Source organism: Watersipora subatra, chromosome 4, assembly GCF_963576615.1.
Source record: "Watersipora subatra chromosome 4, tzWatSuba1.1, whole genome shotgun sequence".
Taxonomy (NCBI): Eukaryota; Metazoa; Bryozoa; class Gymnolaemata; order Cheilostomatida; family Watersiporidae; genus Watersipora; species Watersipora subatra.
In genome coordinates, this window is record NC_088711.1 from 2,181,713 (window position 1) to 2,194,736 (window position 13,024).

Consider the following 13,024-nt stretch of genomic DNA (forward strand, 5'->3'; position numbering starts at 1 on the left):
TATGGCGAAGGCATCATGCGTTGCTAACGAAACCTTTTCTTGAGACCTGTAAGATATTGCAGCAGTTTCCGACGCTTTTATCAGCGTTGGAAAGCCTTTGTAAAGCTGGAATATAAAAGTGAGTTGGAAAGGATATGTTTATAATTTTCAACTTAGTTTAACTAGTTCTAACACCAAAATTATCAATGCTCAATTGTTAAAACGGCAAAATACCTTTGAGGTAGGCACTGCCTTTGAGTAACTAGCTGCTCTTCGAGTATATTTTATATACATATACACAATTTAAGGTCAACTGGTAAATAGTTACTAATATTTAAATTATAATAGTTAGCATAGTATATTGGAACCTTGTATAATAATTAGAAATATTTAAGTTGTTACATACCCAATCTTACTATGCAGAACCAAAAACGAATTTTTTGAGGTGTTGACATACCTGCCAACTCTCACGCATTGGGCGTGAGACTCACGCAATCACCCCAAAGAAAAAATGAAAATGCTTGAGATTTTTGCCCCAATTTCCGCAATTTTATATATACTATTATTCATACATCAATTGCCCCAAAACCAAATCTCACGCATTGCCCCACTCTTGGGTTGGCAGGCCTGGGTGTTGACTATCGCAATGATAGTCAAGTAATGCAAAACTTTAGTCAAATGTAATAATAATGTTATGTGTACTTTTTTATTGTTGCTTTTATTATTTGCTGAAGTTTAGCAATCATGTCTAATCCCACGAAAAGACCACTATTTTATGACAGCATTTTTTAACCCCCTAAACTACCTGCTTATTTGTTCTAATATGGCATTCGACAGGGCTAATTTTGAAATTGGATTATCACTTTCGGCGTCAGTATAAGATTTTCATAGAAATGATTTGGGCCTGAATACATTTTGATAAACTAATTAAGCACCCTTAGAAAAATAAAACAAAATTATCATGACATGATAAAATCTATTTATCTACAGCATAAATATAGACATTATTCCTTTAGATCTGTTAGCATTTGAAGTAATTATGTAATTCTACAGCTGACATTCCTGAAGGATTGATTGGTATGAAGCTTTCCAACTCTTATTGGTTATTCATGTTTAGTAAACTATTTATCTCTAATTATTTATCAACAACAAAAGCTTTTGACCAGGTTTGCTTTATTTGCACTGAAAAACCTATCAGTTTCATTATTGACTAGCAGCACGGCATGACTGCCTCCATAGCATGCACTTTTGGTTTTCCTTTTACCACACTCAGAGAGATAGCTATTTATACACACCTTATTGCATACCTATTATTATGCAGTTCCACGTCTGTGGCTAAACATTGAAGATGTAATGAGTGAGCCAAGATATAGAGACCGACCCAGCACTGCTGGTGTGCATGTCACAGAGCATCATCTAGACAAAATCAATCCTTCACCAGTTGCAGTTGATGAGACAGAACTGCTTATTGAAGAATTTCTTTCTCCTAGAAAACTTGTAAGCGAACAATTACCTGGTACATTTATACTGGTGCACATCTATACTGGGACTCACATCTATACTGGTACAAACATCTATACTGGTACAAACATCTATACTGGTACACTCATCTATACTAGTACACACATTCATACTGGTACACACATCTATACTGGTACACTCATCTATACTAGTACACACATTCATACTGGTACACACATCTATACTAGTACACACATCTATACTAGTACACACATCTATAATAGTATACACATTTATAATGATCTGTATGAAGTTATCTAATGAACTTACCTTTCGCAGTATACTGGCACACGCACTGTATGAGTATACCTAAACGCTTACACATTTACGACTAGCTAAACAAACTACCCAAAATTTATGTTAACGCAAAATCAAGTGTTATGCAAGAACTCAGGCTATTTGTAGCGATTCTCTTAAGATACTGGTAAGTGTATTTTGTTTGATTGCATTCAGTAGATATGTTAGATCTTGTGACACATTCATTTCAGCGAGCTCTGACTGGTATAGAGGATCTTGAAGAGGTCAAATATCTGGAGATGAGGGTTGATACGTCTGAAACTAGCCTTGGCAATTTTGGTGCTCTTCTTCCGAATCTTTCTCAACTCAAATTGAACAATAGTATAATCAGTTCTGTAAGGTAGGCTGCCAAGATCTATCCATTGCTGACTCTTAACCTACTACACGGTGAAGGTCAAGTCTCTTGTGTGATTTACCTAATAACTAGTATTACTGGACTTAAGGTCTAACAACAATTTACAAGATTGATCAGTGCAATGAGCGGATTTTGTTATTGTTTACATACAAAGAGCCTTATTCTTCGTCTTTCATCAGATATTGTACCTGGAGAAGGCAATCAGCTAGAGCCGTAGAATTCAAGGCATGCAGAATGAATTGACCTAGCCAATCAATCCAATGAATTCCATCAAATGTTATCTCTGTAATAGCATTCTGAGTGTTTATGGTTTATGCAGGGATATCGGCTCGTCTTTTTCTGTCTTGCGCATTTTATGGATGCCTCGGTGCAATCTTGAAGACCTGGATGGAGTAACTGCCATGCCAAATCTTAAGGAACTCTACTTAGCATATAATGATATTGCAGAGCTTAGCCCTCTTAGCATGATGACCAGTATAGAGATATTGGATCTAGAGGGGTGGGTATACCACTAGCCATCATTTGCCTTGATGTTATAATAAACGCTTTCTAAAAAACCTTTGAATAGTTTAAAGTTGTTGGATAATTATAAATAGTATCTATAACTGTAAATGCTGTGTGAATGTTGCATGATTTTTTGTTTATTTTTGTAGGGTCATTTTCTGTGAATGACCTCTTAACAATATTGCATGCTTATCTTCTGTGACGACATTATAAGTTACCTAGTTGATTTCTTGAGTGGTTTTTATCTCTCAAAATTTAGGTTGGTAACTCGCACGTGCTTCATTGCTGCTAGATAATTCCTCTAACAGCAGGGCTATTAGTCTGAATAAGGATCTGACAAAGACTTGTGGAATTGTCATCTCCAGCCCAATTGACATTTATATCATTGTTTTTGAAGCTGCATATGCTTTATTTTCTAGACCTAGAACCAAAATCCAAACTCAATGATATTAGTTATTAATGATGAATAATAAAAAATGACTTATGTATTTGTAGAAACAATATTAGTGACGCGTATCAGATTGAATTCCTCTCCCTTTGCTCAAATATGAAGAATCTTACCTTGGAAGGAAACCCAATATGTCTGGCTCCTCAGCCAGGCCAAACATCGGTGAGTATAAGATTTATTTAATCGCTGATAAACCTCTTTTAAATTTAATCTTTTTTAAACTCTGCCCATTTTTTTGTTGATATATCCAATTTTTGTCTAGCATTAAATAAATGTAGCTAAGATTAGGGTCACTCAGGAAAGGAAAGGATAATTCCAAAGATGGTTGCCCCTCGTGACACTCATTAAGAAAACTGCAAAATGAGAGTTTCACAGTACATCGTATAAATATTTGAGCATATATTCACGAGCGCTGCTAGAGCAGTAAGGGTTAAAAAGGTACACATATATGAAATGTACATAGTTGATATATGTGATGTGTATATGTGGCTAATGTATGTAATGGTGTATGACTGATTTACACAGCATGCATTGCTGTTATATACAATGTATTCGACTGGTATATACAGTGTATATCATCAAAGTATATATGATACAATGCTGACATATGACATGTAGGCCTACATGGCCGAAATATGCAATATACATGATTGACGTATCCAGTGCTGTGGCTGTAATACAGTTTACGCTATTGATCTGTCAAATATCTTTGTCAATAACTGAGAAAACACAACAAGAACATTTGATGATCAGGGCTACTTTTCACATTTTATTATTGATTTCATAAACTATGTATAAATAGAAACGTCAGTGTTCTTAGTTTCACAGGATTCAGAATATGGAGCCATGAGCCAAAATTGTTCAGCGTTGTTTAGTCCACTGTTGACACAGGGTTAGCTAATATCCTTGTTGCTCTCCTCACTCTCCCTTCTCACTCTCCCTTCTCACTCTCCCTTCTCACTCTCCCTTCTCACTCTTCCTTCTCACTCTCCCTTCTCACTCTCCCTTCTCACTCTCCCTTCTCACTCTCCCTTCTCATTTACATTTCTCACTTTTCCCCTTTGCTCTCTCTTCTCGCTCTTCCTCCTCGTTCTCCCCTTTCCTTTCTCTCATGTGCTCCTCCTAAATGCTGATGGCCCATAAATAAATCTGCCAAATTTGCTGAATATTACTTTTTGTTGTCCTTAATCTTCTATTGGTCTTTAGTTACACGCTTGTTATCGTATTGGCTTGCTGTCACGCTTGTTGTCTTATTGGCCATAGTATTAAGGCTTATCACTACTTACCACTGCATTGGCAACTAGACATACAGATGTATAAATATGTAGCTATTAACTTTATCTGTAGTTATAACAAGTATTAAAGACTCACCAAGTTCAAAGTTTATAAGGAAGCAACAGAGAATAATTGGAAAGTGGTTCATTGAATTGAAATTAGGGGTTTGAAGGATTTAAGGATTAAGTTTGTTTTAATCTCCTCTTGCGAGTTATAAAATGAAACATGAAAAACAGATCGATATGGAAACAGCATAGAGAAGATAATTCTAGCACTTTGTCCAATTATGAACGATGACCACATGCATTCTAGATATTTTGCCTCTTACCACTCCTGATCAATGTAGAGGTTTGCGTACACATCAGGATACACCTTGGCTTTACGCAACTCGCTGACAAAAACAAATTATAAAACTTATACGGGCAGATACCATATATTTGCTGTATTCTAGTGGTTATTATGTAAAGCTAGCACCCTCGAGCTAAAATATAGACAATGCGGCGCCGTTAGGTTAGCCATAACAAATCTCTCAGTCGTTTGGTTATTCGCTCTAATTTTGTTTATTTTTAACCCAAAATTCTAGTTAATGCTCCTGTTTCTGATCCTATGGAACAGTGAGTTAAATGGGTTGAAAATGAGAGCTAAGGCTTATACATAGCACAATAAATGTAATTCCTTTGAAATATAAAGTGGCATTTATTATATTTACATGTATAAGCTGATTAAAAATTAACGCACAGTTTTTAAGTGAGCTCAAGTCAGAGTATCAGCTATGAATATGAAATGTGTTGCAGCAGAAATAAAACTGCCATTGTTGAGCAATTGCCTCTTGTGAAGACTCATATTTCACCTGCTGTTTGATTTTATTCATATATTTGCTTCCAGGTTTAATTACCAGCATTTGGCAGGATGCTATGTTTTCTTGAAGATGGTGATAGTTTGTTTAGCAGAGCAAGTGCTTGCTTGTACAGTATTAAACTCCAAAAACTTCACCATATCCTGTGTTTATTACCGGTAGTTGAAACTTTAAATAACTAAGGGCCCATTTATTTTTTTCTCAGCAAGGATATGACTACAGGAGGATCATATCAAAGACAATACCAAGCCTGCAAATATTAGATGACCAGCCAATGGTTGCTGAAGACTGCAGGGTTGTCACACCCTCTGCAACATTTGATAGTGATTGGCATTTTCTAGAAGAACTTCAAATAGATGGAACAATAGGATCTCTGGAAAGCACGGAGGATACAGAGACTATAGGTGGCTTTCTTCTACTTCTTATTCATACCAGTTTAGTTTTCATTCTTATCACCGCATCAAGCCTAGCATTAACCGCATTAAAAAACTTCAGTTAACGTAGCCTGTGTGCCAAAGCCACAACTAAATTAGTATAAGTGGTGAGTATCTGCGAGATGCAGAGATTTATATCAGATCATGAAGTTAACATGCGCACCGAGTTATAGAATTTAACTGCACATCTTGTAGCAACAGCAGTGCCGATCAGGCCTACAACTGGTTATAGACCAGGAACCTCTCTCCGGCCTACCTCAGCAATGAAACGTCTCGGCACTGCTAGGATTATTGGTACATCTTCTGAGGCTCGACCAAAGACCTCACAGAGACCAGCTTCTTCTGGTCAGTCATACTTGTAGAGCTGAACTTTCCCGTGTCACAGCATACTGTGGCTGATCATCAGCAGAAATATTTTACCTTTATTTTGTTATGGTTGCATATAATTAAAATCTGATTGGATGTGGTTGCTAGTGTGAGTACTGTGATTGGTTGTGGCTGCTTATTGCTGTGGTCAGGAAGCAAATATATATGTACTATGAATGTGTAAGCAGGCTATAAGGAAGCCAAGGTAAGGTACGAGTTTCCATTTGTTAATCCTGTGAGTTGCCCTCCCATGTGTACTTTGCTAGTATTTCTCATTATTCTTTCCACTTTTTATTCAGCCTACGATTGATTATTTATTCAAAAGTTGCTGAAGCCAGGAAATGCTGAGGTTGAGTTGTAGCGGATAAGTTAGACCACTTGTCTTATGGTCATTTATAAGTCAACTTGATAGGCAGAGCAGATTTGTCGTAACTTATCGTTTTAAACCGATCAATGTTTGACTAACAACAGGCTTCTACTGTGACTTTGTATTTAATCGCTGTTTTTGTATCAGATTCTGGAACTGTGGCTGATCCTGTAACCGACGCGTCAGATCTTACTGCTGGCTCTCTTGTTTGTGGCAACCCTGCACGTGCTCTTCGACAAAGAAAAAGGCTTCCCGGTCCGATGCATGATCACTCCAAAACAAATACTATATTTGAAAAGGTATGTCACTTTAGATATACATCAACTGAATGGTGTCAACCTAATTGCTACAATTAGTTTGCATTGGCTTTGTTACAAGGTAACGTTACATTGTCTTGCCATAGCATTCTCTTGCCACAATTAAGTCACTTTTTAGCATGTTATCGGTTTTTCCTAGTTTAAACATAAGCCTGAGCACTCATATCCAGTAGCTGAAGATGAAGAAGATAGCCTGCTGGATGAATTGAAGGAATGGAGGCTGAGAAATGAAAGGTATGCCAGTAACGCTTGTTTGTTTGTTTATTTCATCAATACGAAAGTAGAACAACAAATTGAAGTAATAAACACATCACATGGTTGTTAACATAAGAGTGTATACTTAATTTCTAATAATGAACAATAAATATAACAACACAAAGGAGGTGATGATGAGGCCTATATGCAACGGTGAACTAGTCAAGGCAAGGCCCAGTTAGACGAAAGCAGAAAAAATAAACTCTCATTTCCGCTCCAGAAGATGAACTCTTAGAATATATTGCTTTTACAGGGTTGAGTTGTTTGCTCTTTTATGTGCAGCGAGGAAACGACTTGGAATATTTGAAATAGCGTAGCATTAGTTTCCTCTTTTTCTTTTACTCATAGAGCTGTCTTTCTATAAAAATGATTTTAAACTACTTAAAGCTAATGTTTTCAATGAACCAGTAATTCACTCTAATTTATGCATTCTGGGAAAATAAATTGCTGATAAGTGGGATACCATTGACAGCGTTCACAAAAAACTAGAGGTGTCAAGAGCCCCTAATGTGCTGACAATAGACCATGATGAAGACCCAGTGTCTGAAACAAGTGATAATGAAGAACAGGATGAGGAGGACCAAGGCTTTGTCTCTCGGCAAGATACTCAGCCTAGTGATGAGGAGCCTCAACTGTCCCCAACAGATACTAGTGTCTCCGCAAACCCTCAGGCTACAAGACTAGTACCTGCAGGTGTGCGATTAGTATACACGAATGTATGACTAGTAACTGCAGGTGTGCGATTAGTATCCACGAGTGTATGACTAGTACCTGCAAGTGTGCGATTAGTATCCACTAATGCAGGGGTGCTCAACCTTTTCATAGTGAGGGCCAATATGAAAAATTATCTGTAGGCAGGGGGCCGAGATTACATCTACATAAGTTAGGTCAAAGTTGCTATACTCCTTGTTTGCACACAGAGTTCCGTGAACTGATTAATTAAGATTTACAGTGCTATTTACAGTAAACTTTATTTAGGTTAGTAAAATAAATTGTACAACTAAAGTAAATGAGATATACATGTACAGGTACATAAATTGAACATTTCATGGACAGTTACAAACACTAAAACATGTAATTAGATATTTCAGTGTGATACTTGGCATTGCTTTTCTCTGACTATTCTATCAATGTCAGGCTGGGTAGCTGAGGAAGCCAGTCTTAGTTGCTGGGTCAAGTGTTCATCAGTGATAGTTGTCCTGTATTTATTTTTGGTATGCTTCATACGGCTGAAGAACTGCTCGCATAGATAAGTCGAGCCAAACAAACTGCCCATGAGTAAAGCATGTTTGTATAGGCCTGGAAATCTTTGTTTTGGAAGAAAATCACGGTAAAATTCTACAAGTTCATGGCTGTTGTGATGCTGGCTCAGCCTTTTGTCAGCTTGAATATCAATCAGTTCCATTTGCAGAGGAGCAGGTGCTTCTTCTGCGTCGACTGAGAATGGGTCTTCAAAGATGTTGATATTCATGCAAGTGCCATCAAATTGAGCAAACCTTCTGCCAAATTCAGCAGCAAGGCCAGACAGGAGCTTTGCATATGGCTCTGCACTGACATGATTTTCAACACTCTGTTGTCGCTCCAGCAGGCTCTTAAAATGTGTGCAGTTTCCATTTTGAAGTTGACCGACCCACAGATTTAATTTACACCGGAAAGCTGTTATATGGCTCCACAGAGATGATACATGCTGCTGCTTTCCCTGCAGTTTGCGGTTGAGATCCGCCATATGCTCAGTAATGTCTGCCAGGAAAGCAAGATCATTTATCCATGCCACATTTCTGAATTCTTCATGGTTACATCCTTTGCCTCTCATGAAAGTATTGATGGGATCTGAAAGACTGAGAAACCGACGAAGTGTTTTTGCACTACTGAGCCATCTCACTTTACAATAATATGTCACGTCTTGAAATTCTGCTTCAATCTCCTTCAGCATCTCTTTGAACTGGCGGTGCCTCAAAGCTCGAGCCCTTATGTAGTTTACTCTGGATACAACCAATTCCATGACATGTCCCATCTTAAGGTGCTGTGCTCCTAAATTTTCCTGGTGAATGATGCAGTGGTACACGATAGGAGGGACATTCCACACTCTGGACTTCAACAGCAAGCCAATTAAGCCTGTGTGTTCTCCAGTTATTGCCGGCGCACCATCAGTGCATATCCCTGATAACTTCTCAGGTGGTAGATTGAAATCTTTAAGTTCTTTGAGCAGGTTGTCGAATATGTCTTGACCAGTTGTGGTGCCGTGAAGGCTGCTCATTGTGAGAAAATCCTCTGTGATGCTGAACTGATCATCAATACCTCTGACCATGATGGCAAGTTATGCTATGTCTGAATTATCTGTACTCTCATCAAGCGCAATGCTAAAGTAGATAAAATTGCTTGCAACCTCTTTGAGTTTGCGCTCAATGTCCTTACTCAATGTTTCAATCCTTCTAATTACTGTGTGTCTTGATAAAGAGATGCTCTCTAGTGCTTCTTTCTTGTCGGGGCAAAACTCTTCCACAAATGCTGTCAGTTCCTACAATACAATAGTAAATAACAATACTTTCATGTGCTGTTGAATATGCTGATAAAATTTAAATAAAACATAAAATGCATGCAAATATAATACACATATAAATGGTACCCAAACAAGAACCGGTAATATTCAGCATATTGATGAAATAGAGATAAACTTACCTCTTTTGCAAACTCTCCATGTTGAAATGGCAGCTGCCTCTGGCCAATTTTGTTAGCTATCACCAAACTACACTTTGTAGCCTTTTCACCGATTTCAGTGTAGCGGGTGAACAAGCGCTGCTGTGATGCGAGATTTTTTGACAGTGTTTCATACTTCTCTGCTCTCTCTCGGCCACTGCGCTGGTCATACTGTTGTGCATGGCGAGTAGTATAATGCCGTCGAATATTATATTCTTTGAGAACTGCTATAATTTGGTTGCAAATTACGCAGACAGCCTGATTTACAGAGTGGTGTTTCACAAAATAGCTTAATTTCCAATCGTTATTAAATTCTCTGCCCTCTTTGTCTATCTTCCTTTTACTTGCCATGCTTGTGTTTAAATGAATGAACCGATATATAAACCAACAGTTAGCAGGTCAGTTAGGGAAATTCCCTAAAAACTGGGGATTTTACCCACATGTGCAGTAATATCAGACAGGAAGAAAAAAGTGATGCAAGGGAAGGAGTTTTCCAAGAGTCATAGCATAGCTGTTAACATGGTCAGAAAGTGTGGTTACAATTGGCCTACATTTCTGCTAAGTTAGGGCCTGAACTTGGGCAGAAAATTCAGTATAAAAATTTTAAATTGGTAAAGTCTCTGGGGGGCCGCATAAAATCAGGCTGAGGGCCGCATCCGGCCCCAGGGCCGCCTGTTGAGCGCCCCTGCACTAATGTATGACTAGTACCGGCAGGTGTGCGATTAGTATCCACGAATGTATGACTAGTACCTGAAGGTGTGCGATTAGTATCCACGAATGTATGACTAGTACCTGCAGGTGTGCGATTAGTATCTACGAATGTATGACTAGTACCGGCAGGTGTGCGATTAGTACCCACGAATGTATGACTAGTACCCACAGGTGTGCGATTAGTATCCACGAATGTATGACTAGTACCTGCAGGTGTACGATTAGTATCCACGAATTTTTGACTAGTACCTACAGGTGCAACTAGCATCTGTAAGCATATGACATGCACTTGCAGGGGTGTAACAAATGTTGGCAGATGTGTGACTAGTTTCTACAGAAATGTGACTATTACTTGAAGGCTCTTGACAAGTTCTTGCAGGTGCATGATTGCCACACAAGATTTTTTACACTCATTCAGCCTATTTAGTCATTGTTTCTTTTGATACAAATGTAGCTGGTCAAATCTTGGACCAACTGGGAATCACTTCCTAAACTTGCCATAGAAAAAATTTGTTCTGTTAAATTTTATCATTTAGTTTTTGAAACCTCCTGCTTGCATAGTAACGAAGTATCATTGCTGTCTACTTATAATAATCAACTTGCTGAACAAAACATCTACTCACAGTTCTCACTGGCTCCAACATAGTATTGCTTAGAGTATATAAAATCTTTGTTATCTTTTATTAGCAGTCGATGTCGCTTGATAAACTAGCTGTATCACAGTGTGACTGTACTTGATGACTGTACTGTATGGCTGTACTGTATCACTATACTGCATCACCGTACTGTATACCCATACTGTACAACCAACCATGGTGTTGCTGTCCAAGGGCAGTATCAGTGTCTTGACGGACATGTTGTAGTTGCAATAGCCTCACGCTCTAGGATGAGACGGTATAAGATACCCACTGAGTCTCAAACAGCTGGCTCATCGGTGACTGCTGAAGACGATGAGTTTCGTCCCATTTCAGGGCCGATGCCAGCCACCAGGAGTTTCAGGTAGCATCTGCATTGCTTGGCAATACAAACTACTAGCTGTCACAATGGACATCGTGTTCTTCACCTCTGACCAGTTGAAAGTGTTTTCATTGTTCTTTCGTGTTAATCGCCTAGAATGCCCTAGATGTTCACAAGCCTATTGCATTCCTTACTAATTGTAGGTCACCTGTGAATAAGAATGAGCCGAAAGCATTACCTCCATCTGGCCAGCCAATCATAGTGCGTGCTGACATTAACAGTCCTGAAAAGCCTGTCATTGACAGATCATCAAGAACTGCGCGAGCAGCAGTATTCTCATCCTCTGCCCTAAAGCACCACAAACTAAGCTGCCTGCCCTCGAGACCAACAGTTCCTAAGTGAAATCTTTTGACGCTTCGCAATCTTGTTTTGTACAGGAAGTTTAGTGCTGTGATAAATGTTTCATCCAAGTGTACAGCATATTATGTATAGGCTCTTCTGAATTTAGGCCTGGAATTGGTATCCACTTTTTACGCTCATGTATGAATCTATAGCTAGGCCACGTCTTTAGCAGAAAGCTCAATTTGGTTCCCTTGCCATACAATGTGACTGTCAGGCCTAGCATGGGAATATTTGTTATTTAAAGTTTTTCTCTATTTAATATATTTAATTTTAAACTATAAAACACAAAAAATAAATGAGTGTCAGGACAGAGGAGTGAGTCTGTTGTTACTATATTGTTCATAACCATAAAGCTCATCCGCTATTTGGATGACTAGAATTGGGAACACGGAGTGTGTCTAGTCTCTCTCTCTCCCTCTCTCCCACTCCCCCTCTCTCCCAGTCCTCCTCTCTCCCACTCCCCCTCTCTCCCACTCCCCCTCTCTCCCACTCCCCCTCTCTCCCACTTTTCCTCTCTCCCACTCTCTTTCTCTCCCGCTCTCTCTCTCCCACTCTCTCTCTCCCACTCTCTCTCTCTCCCACTCTCTCTCTCCCACTCTCTCTCCCACTCTCTGTCCCACTCTCTCTCCCACTCTCTCTCTCCCACTCTCTCTCTCTCCCACTCTCTCTCTCCCACTCTCTCTCCCACTCTCTGTCCCACTCTCTCTCCCACTCTCTCTCTCCCACTCTCTCTCCCACTCTCTCTCTCCCACTCTCTCTCCCACTCTCTCTCCCACTCTCTCTCTCCCACTCTCTCTCTCCCACTCTCTCTCTCCCACTCTCTCTCCCACTCTCTCTCCCACTCTCTCTCCCACTCTTTCTCCCACTCTCTTTCTCTCCCGCTCTCTCTCTCCCACTCTCTCTCTCCCACTCTCTCTCTCTCCCACTCTCTCTCTCCCACTCTCTCTCTCCCACTCTCTCTCTCCCACTCTCTCTCTCCCACTCTCTCTCTCCCACTCTCTCTCCCACTCTCTCTCCCACTCTCTCTCTCCCACTCTCTCTCCCACTCTCTCTCCCACTCTCTCTCCCACTCTTTCTCCCACTCTCTTTCTCTCCCGCTCTCTCTCTCCCACTCTCTCTCTCCCACTCTCTCTCTCTCCCACTCTCTCTCTCCCACTCTCTCTCCCACTCTCTGTCCCACTCTCTCTCCCACTCTCTCTCTCCCACTCTCTCTCTCCCACTCTCTCTCTCCCACTCTCTCTCTCCCACTCTCTCTCTCCCACTCTCTCTCTCTCCCACTCTCT

General features: G+C 39.7%; 1 protein-coding gene across 1 annotated transcript; it reads left to right on the forward strand.

Annotated features, from left to right (window-relative positions):
* The first annotated feature begins 6 nt into the window (after positions 1-6).
* On the forward strand, positions 7-11,892 carry LOC137394601 (leucine-rich repeat-containing protein 56-like). Its single transcript, XM_068081336.1, has 12 exons — positions 7-118; positions 1,301-1,476; positions 1,989-2,137; positions 2,472-2,651; positions 3,152-3,266; positions 5,441-5,642; positions 5,865-6,014; positions 6,550-6,701; positions 6,859-6,953; positions 7,447-7,667; positions 11,246-11,381; positions 11,543-11,892. The coding sequence occupies exons 2-12, from the start codon at positions 1,333-1,335 to the stop codon at positions 11,739-11,741; spliced, it is 1,743 nt and encodes a 580-aa protein (XP_067937437.1). The 5' UTR covers positions 7-118; positions 1,301-1,332; the 3' UTR covers positions 11,742-11,892.
* The last annotated feature ends 1,132 nt before the right edge of the window (positions 11,893-13,024 follow it).